Source organism: Lagopus muta, chromosome 28, assembly GCF_023343835.1.
Source record: "Lagopus muta isolate bLagMut1 chromosome 28, bLagMut1 primary, whole genome shotgun sequence".
NCBI classification, from domain to species: domain Eukaryota; kingdom Metazoa; phylum Chordata; class Aves; order Galliformes; family Phasianidae; genus Lagopus; species Lagopus muta.
In genome coordinates this window covers 300999-309095 of record NC_064460.1, presented here as the reverse complement: position 1 = coordinate 309095, position 8097 = coordinate 300999, and the positions used below count along the sequence as shown (strand labels likewise).

Below are 8097 nucleotides of genomic sequence, written 5' to 3'. Positions count from 1 at the left end.
TCTTCCAGCGAGCCACGGTTGAGTCAGAACATGAAACCCTGGAGGTCTCCAAGGGGAACATTCGTGTCCAAGCCAAGATGTCCAACAATGAGAAAGCCATCCTGAAAGTCCAGGTTGAAGAAATAGATCCACCACCCTACAACAAAGTCATGTGAGGGAAGGTGGGCACCACTGCTGCCAAAAGGATCCCCTATTCAGCAAGGATGCAGCAAGGCTTCTCCAGTGGTTTTGGAAGGAAGTGGATGGTGATGATGGATCCCATGGGAAATGGAATCACCACCTCATGGCTTTGCTGCAGGGCCAACAGTGTTCTACAGCTTGCAAACTAACTCATGATTACATATGATAAACAATAAATATATTCTAACCCTCACAAGTTGCATATATTCTTTCAGAAAGGCTCAGTGCATGGAGAAAAACTCTGACAGCCAGCAGCATGGCAAGACACATTGACACCATGGTGTCGCTGTGTCCTTCTCTGTTCTGGTGTCCTGGCTCTGCTTGGGATGTCTTAGGTCAGCATAAATGTTGGTGGAGAGCAGCTCCAGGGGAAGGTGGAAGTGAAAATTAGGGTTAGGGTAAGGATGGGTTAGAGGAAGGGACAGAGGTTAGGGCTAGGAGTTAGGGCTAAGGGTTAGAGCAGAGTTAATCCTAGGGTTAGGGTCAGAGTGGCTAGGGCAGTGGTAGGGGCAGTTAGGGCCAGGCTCTGTGCTAGCACCATTTCCTCTCTGCCTCTTGCATTAGGAGGGAGCCATTACCTCCCTCTGTTTGTGAGATGTCACTGTTATCAATTTTGTCACTTTTTTGTGGTCGCATTACTTACTCCTATTCCCCACCCCTTTCTCAGAAATCAGATGCCAGAAGAGAAGTGAGAGGTTGAAACGTGCTCTAAAAAAGAAAAAAAAAACAAAAACCCAAAGAAACCAGCACATCCGGACCAAGGCATAAATCAACAAATGTTGAAAACAAAATGTTGTGTGGGACCTGCTGCTGTGCAGCTCAGGCAAAAGAGAAACCACACTGCTTCCTCAAAAAGAGATATTTCTTGCTCTCCTCCCACTTCCTCCAGTTCTCCCTCTGCTTCCTCAGGCCAGCCCCTACTTGGCATCCCAACAGCCCAAGGAGGTACATAATGTCATCCATCACCCCCATAGGGTTGCACAGCCCTACAGAGCAGTCTGTTAAGGTGAAGAGTCCCAGAGGTGCGTGGTGCCCTCCATCATTCCATAGAGGTGGTCAGTCCTGCAGTGCAGCCCATGCAGGAGCACAGTCCTAGCTCAGATATATGGGGCAGGCACAGTTATGATCTCACCCAAACCCTCCCCAAACTCCCAGTGTTCCCATACCCTGCTAGAGTCCCATTGCATGACCACAGCTCCATTCCAGGTCTAAAGAAGCTGGAGCAATGGGCAGATGGTTTATTGGGGAGTGGACACATGGGGAGCTCCAGGGATGGGGCAGAAGTGACACTGGATATGGGGTGGGGAAATACAATGGATGGAGGGTTATTACATCCTGAAGTCTCCATGCCACAGGGGGACGCATGGGGACCCTGGATACAAGGCAGGGGTAGACAAGGGTTGGAAGGTGGCAATAATGGCCTGGGGACAACAGGCTATACGGGGAAAACAGATGTGGGGTGAGGGGACTGAAGGGATGGAGGATAGCAATGTCCTGAGGTCCCCAGGCCACAGGGGAACACATGGGGATGTCTGATGTAGGACAAGTCCCCGGGCAGCATTGCCCCTGTCCCTGTAGGGTGATGTCAATAAAACTCCTCGTCCCCTTTCTCTGCCTGCTGCTGGTTCTGGATCTGCTGCTGCTTCTTGTAGAGCTCAGCCACCTGCAGAGGAAACAGTAGATGTGAGATCCCTCCCTCCTTCGTGTCCCATCCCTGCCCCCGACCTGTCACCTGCGTGCTGCTGGTGGCCTCTTCGGGTTTCTTGTCCCCGCGCACACGCAGGAACCGCGGGAAGCGCAGCGAGATGCCCTTGTCCTCATCCACCTTAACAAAACACAGAGTCAAAGTGCCATCAAGGACACATGTCCCTTCCCACGTCCCGCTGTCACACTCACCAGCCCCACAGCTGCCCTGTAGACAGGGGAAATGGACAGGTCCCCACATTTCACCTCCCAGACCTGCACGGCCGCCAGCCAACGGTCAGGGGCCACTGCGTTGTCCCAGCGGTAATAGGGACGCGGTTGAGTCAAGACGTGTTCCTGGAGGAGACAACATCACCAAATGGCCCAAATTGTCACCAAACGGCCCAAGTTGCTCTCTGTGGTGCTGCAGCTCCAGCACTTCACCTTGAGGAAGTTGTAGTGTTTCTCCAAGTTCTCCTCAGTGAAACCAGTGCCTATCTGTAGAGGAACAATGGTTAGGGACAGCCCCCAGCAGTGTCCCCAAGCCCAATGTCCCCCCACCAATGTCCCCAAGCTTTGCAATGGTCACCAATGGTATCTCCAAGCCCACAGGTGGCCCTTGTGGTCACCTTGCAGATGCTTTGGTACTCTTCACTCTCCTCATCATAGCAGGCCAGGAGGAAGCCCCCATAGATGCCTGCACGCTTGCCCTTGCCCAGGTAGGCACCTATGACAACGAGGTCCAGCGTGTCCCCGAGGCCATCGAGGTAGTCCTTCTTCAGCTGCAGAGAGATAGGCAGGGGATTGGAAACATGGGGAAAGCCACAGGAGGACAGAGAGACAACACATAGGCCCCAGTGCTCACCTTCAGCCACTTGTGGGACCGCTTAGCAATCTCGTAGGTGGCCTCCACCTCCAGTGTCTTCACCATGAGGCCCTCACAAGAAGCTGAGGACAACCTGTGGTCACTCAAGGAAGGGGATGTAGGGCTAGCATTCCCTTGGTGGCATTACTCACCCTTGATGGCTTTGTCCAGGAAATCAGAGACCTCATCAGCACTGTGGGTGTCCATCGAGGTGGCAAAGAGGAATTCGCCCTCCACTTCCTCGAATGACTGTCGCAACAACCGACGTCGCGTGGCCAAGGGCTCCCGCACCAGAGGCTGTGGGGAGAACAGTGTCACCCCCTTGGGGATGAGGCATCACCCCCCTGGGGACATGCACTTACCTCCCCATTGAGGTATAGCAGATCAAAGGCATAGACACACACTTGCACCTTAATGGCAGCAGCATCCACATCCTGCAGAGGCATGGAACACAAAGAGGGTGTCACTGCACTGTCCAGCTGCTGCCCCTCATGTCCCCAAGCCTGCTCTCACCTTCCTCTTCCTCGTCATCAGCACCTGGAAGGGCTGCAGCTGCTTGGTGACCTTGTCCCAAGCCACTGCTTCTGCATCCAGGATGCATGAGCGCACACCGGGCTTCAGCACCTTTGAGGCAATCCCAGAGCTCAGCACTGCATCACCACTGCCCCCAAGTCCCCCATGTTTTCCTTGGTACCCTCACACTGCCCCTGGAGACCCCAGCTTGCCTTGGGGATGCGCTCAACGAGGTCAGGGTATTTGGCTGTTGTGTTCTCCTGGTTGCGGCTGTAGATGAAGACGGCCCCACTATCCAGGACATGGATCTAGGGGTGGACACAGAGGTGACAGGAGGGTGACAAAGGGTGAAAGGGTACCCTGTGACTCCCCTAAAACTCTACCTGGGTTCGTTCTCCATCATATTTGTACTCGCAGGTGAATGCAGCCTCCTCAAAGCGCTTCAGCAGCTCACTGACACAGCGAGCAGGTTGGGCCAGCATGGGCTTCAAGGGAACACCTGGGGACAAAAGGGGACATATTGAGGATGATGGGAACAGGATGGGGCTGGGACCACCCACCTCTGGCCTCATGGTACCTGGAGTGATGCCGCAGTGCTTGGGGAGCTGCTCCAGGCCGTGCTCCAGCAGCACTGGGACAATGGCAGCATAGTCTGGCAGTTCACTGCAGGGACAAGGGGACAGACCTAGCACCCCCCTCTGTTAACATGTTGCCAAGATAGGAGATGACCTGGCTCTAATGAGCTCATGGGGTGGTTATTAGACCCAGGGAGTTCAGTGAGTTGGTAACATCACCCAGCACCACCCACAAGGAGCAGGTACTCCATAAAACTAAAAGGTACCAATGTGGACACCAAGAGCGCAGAGACACTTAAGAAACAAGGATCAAGGAGAAGCATGCAGAGAAAGGGGGATATAAAGGCAACTGAGATGAGCAAAAGGAGGATGTTGGGGGACAAAAAGAGACTCCAGGAGAAGGAACAGGGACCCCAAAAGAATCAAAGGAGACTCCAGGTGACACAAGAGGATGGGAATCTCAGGAGAACAGCCTATCCAAAGAGCAGGTACCCCAAATAAACAAAGAGGACCCAGGGGACCCAAGGGGGACCTACAGGAATCCACAGGGCACAGGCCTCACCAGAAAGTCTGCTTGAGGATGCGGCTCTGCTCCTCCAACCAAGTTCTGCGTGCATCAGGTGCCATGCTCTGCCCAGCATCCACCACAGCCAGCGGCCACTCTGCCACACGACACAGCCCCAGCGTCACCACCCCATATCCCCACACCGCCCCCAGCATCCTCATGGCTCTCACCTTGCCCTGGTGGGGTGAGAGCAACGGCGTGTGCCAGCGCAGTGAGCACCGACTGCTCGGCCAGCCCAATGCGTAGCTTCCCACTGAGCGACCTGCATTAGGGGACACCAAGGGACACCAGTGTCACTACGTCACTATCAGGTGATCCCACAGCACTCCAATGGCCCCTTCTTGTCCTCACCGGACGAGGTATCGTGCCTCCGAGTGCCGGCAGGCAACAAACAGCCCCTTGATGATGTCAATCTTCTTGCTAGCAGACTGCAAAAAACACAGCAACGTCGGCACAAAAGGAAGGTGACAAGTGCCACCCGCGCGGTCCCCAAACTCACTGCATTGCCTGACATGGCGGCCATCTCCCGCAGCTTGCCAAGGACACCGCTGGCGCTCAGCGGGGCTGGTGGCACCACCGTGCGTTGGGTGCAGCGGCTGCTTTCGGCCACCAACCCCAAATCCCCTTTGTCCTGTGCTTCACTGCGAATCTGAGCCAGCTGGCGGCCTGTGGGGATGTCAGTGCCATCATCAGCACCTATGCCATTGTCAATGCCATTGGGCATCCCCACCCCTGGGTCCTACCAGTGGCCTGAGCGAGGGCACGGGTCAGCAGGGTCTCGCCGATGCCCAGCTCCAGCCCCTCAGAGGCGGCTCCGGGACGGTTGAGGCACAAAAGAAGGCAGGGGAGCAGCTCGGAGGGGGACAGGGCCACCACAGAGCGCAGGAAGTTGGTGAGGATTTCAATGATCTTCAGCCTAGAGGGGGGATTGAGGGCAGGGACACCAAAACTCAAATCATTGGGGTTTGGGGTAAGGGTTGGGGATGGAGGGGAAACGAAGCTGTCTCCGTAAATCCCAAGACCTTTGTAGTTTGTGGTAGGAGTGGAGAAGGTGTCATGCCCCCCAGCCTAAACTTATTGGGTTTTGGAGTGAAGGTGAAATGGGGTCATCCTCCCCATCTAAAAACACTGGGGTGAGGAGTCAATGTTAGGATTAGGTGCAGATGAGGTCATTCTCAACCCAACCCAACCCAAAATCACTGGGGTTTGGGGTAGTGTAGATTATTTGGGTTTGGGGTAGGGGGGAGGTGGGGTCATTGTCTCAACCCAAAATTATCAGGGTTTGGGATAGAAGGAGGAGATGAGATCATCCCACAGACCCAAAATCATTGGCCTTTTGGGTATGGGGGTCAATGTTGAGGTTTGGGGAAAGATGGGGCTGTGCCTTCCCAGATTAAAAAAAAAAAGGGGGGTCTTACCGGGATGAGGCCTCCTCGATGCGCTCAAAGGTGCGAGCCACCGCCAGGTAGGGGACACTGAAGGGGAGGGGTTGTGACCTCTAGATCCACCCCAACCCCCACACCCTGTCCCCCCATCACTCATCATGATCCCAATGTCCCCACTATGTCCTTCATCATTCCCAACCATGAATCACCCCAATGTCCCCTATCACCCCACCAAAAGCCCACACCCTACTCCAACGTCCCCCACGTCACATCCTGATGTCTCCCATGACCCAATATCCCCCATCACTGCACGTCCCACCCTGTGACCCTATCACCCCCAATGTCACATAAGTCCCTCATTACTCCACATGACTCCATGTCCCACCTCGATGTCCCCCCACCAAAGCCCCCTGACCCCATATCCCATCCCAAAGTTCCCCGTCATCCCATCAACCTAAGTCCCATCCGAATGACCTTCCACAACCCAATGTTCCCCATCATCACACATCACACCCTGTGACCCCAACATCCCCCATGATCCTCCCCAGGCTCCCAGCACCCACAATGACCCCACATCTTCCATCTCCCCGCCTCGAACCACCCCACATTCCCCAGTAACCTCATTTCCTACCCTAGGTCCCACCCTATTACGAACAACCCTATGTTGCACCCCAGTGTCCCTCATAATCCCCAATGATCCCACATCTCTCATCACCCCACATCCTGACCTGTGACAAACCCCCCCCCCATGACCCACCCCACATCCTCCACCATTCCCACTTGAGGTTCCTCCCCAAAGCCCCCACCTGTGTCCATGCCCCCAGCACGCATCCTGCACTGGGTGGTACCCACTCCTGCTGGGGTCATACTGGGATGGCTCCACTGGTATACAGCTGCAGGGACAACAATGGGAGGACACAGTGGTGGCACCACCAGGGACCCCTGTGTCATCCCACCAACACTGTCACCCACCTGTTGGAGGATGGAGCTTTGTGGGGACGGGGAGGTTCCTTGTCCTGGTTGCTGGGTGACTGACGGCAGCGCTTGGATGCAGGGGGGGCACTGTCCCTATCCCTATCACTGTCTCCATCCCTGTCCCCTGGCTGCTGTGGGGATGGAGGACAGCAGGGGGCACGAGGGGACATGGGGGGTACAGGGGCAGAGCTGTTGCCAGGGGATGTGGGATCCTGTGGGCAAATATGGAGCATTAAGAGGGACAGTGATAAGGCTGGGAGGAGACAGGGATCACCAGCACAGGACTGGCAGGCACAAGAATGAGGCTGATGCAGGACTGGGGGGCACCGTAGAGACACTGCGAGATACTGGGTGACAGAGCAGGACCACAAAAGCACTGGGAAAGCAATGGGACACGAGAGGGAGACAAAGGGATGGGACTGAAGGACTGGGAAGGAGCGAGGGGGACACTGGGAGATACTGGGGTAGGACTGGGAGATACTGGTGTGACAGAGCAGGACTGGGGCTGGACTGATAGGCACTGGGAGGAACCGGGCAGGCACTGGGGGCTCTCACCGTGCTCCCATCGGGGTCCTGACGTTCCTGGGGGGTCTCTTCGGGGGGGCTCAGCTCCAACTTCTGCGCATGTGCTCTGCGAGGAGAGGAAGCTCAGGGCGGGGGTATGCGACGAGGGGGGCGGGGAAGCACCCCTGATCCCCCCCCCCAAGTAAAAAACCCTTCCCAATCCCCCCCAGCTCATCCCCGCCCCACTCACGGGACGGCGCCATCTGCAGCCCTGGGAGGGGCGAAGAAAGACCTGTGGGGAGGGAGGGGAGAAGAAAGAGAAGAGGGGCGTCACTATGGGGGGACATGTGGGGGTAGGGGGGTCCCGGTGCCGCGCTGCTCACGTGATCCGCCGCTGCATCGCTCCGCCGCCGTTTTCGCGGGGAAAAATCCGAGTGGGTGACGTCACTGCCGGCGGCCGGAAGCTGGGAGTGGTACGAGCCGCGGGGGGTGATGGGAGGTGTAGTTCGGCTGAGACCCGCGCCTGCGCGGTGGAGTCCTAAAATACACACACACACACACACCTGCATTAACAGCTGCACACACACACACAACTACGCACACATACAGCCACGCACATCCGCATACATGCATACACGCCTACATATGCGCGCCCAGCTCCACTCATACCTGTCATGGCGCCAGCGTCGCGGCGTGATGACGTCACTGCGCGATGGCGTCACCTTCCCTTCAGTCTCCAAGATGGCGGCGGGCCGGACTCTATTTCCCAGGCGGCTCCGCGCGGCGGCCGCGCCCAATGGCGTTGCGCGGAGGGGGCGGGGCCGGAGCCGTGCGCTCGGCGCGGCCGTTGCC

At 56.5% G+C, this 8097-nt stretch overlaps 1 protein-coding gene across 3 annotated transcripts; it reads right to left on the bottom strand.

Moving 5' to 3' along the window:
* Window positions 1-1238: 1238 nt before the first annotated feature.
* LIG1 (DNA ligase 1) lies at window positions 1239-8052 on the bottom strand. 3 transcript variants are annotated; one of them, XM_048928723.1, is made up of 24 exons: window positions 7915-8051; window positions 7629-7783; window positions 7496-7537; window positions 7297-7372; window positions 6739-6953; window positions 6573-6659; window positions 5800-5856; window positions 5125-5297; window positions 4881-5047; window positions 4733-4809; window positions 4552-4643; window positions 4379-4478; window positions 3819-3904; window positions 3625-3740; window positions 3454-3549; window positions 3242-3352; window positions 3091-3162; window positions 2881-3025; window positions 2729-2811; window positions 2493-2645; window positions 2308-2361; window positions 2077-2220; window positions 1917-2005; window positions 1239-1843 (listed from the first exon to the last, which is right to left on the bottom strand). In XM_048928723.1, exons 2-24 carry the CDS (start codon window positions 7643-7645, stop codon window positions 1351-1353), a joined length of 2745 nt encoding a protein of 914 aa, XP_048784680.1. In that variant the 5' UTR covers window positions 7646-7783; window positions 7915-8051; the 3' UTR covers window positions 1239-1350. The 3 variants fall into 3 exon arrangements, with proteins under 3 accessions (XP_048784680.1, XP_048784681.1, XP_048784682.1); XM_048928725.1 differs by having other exon boundaries at window positions 1641-1843; window positions 1913-2005; window positions 7915-8047; XM_048928724.1 differs by lacking the exon at window positions 3242-3352 and having other exon boundaries at window positions 7915-8052.
* Window positions 8053-8097: the final 45 nt, after the last annotated feature.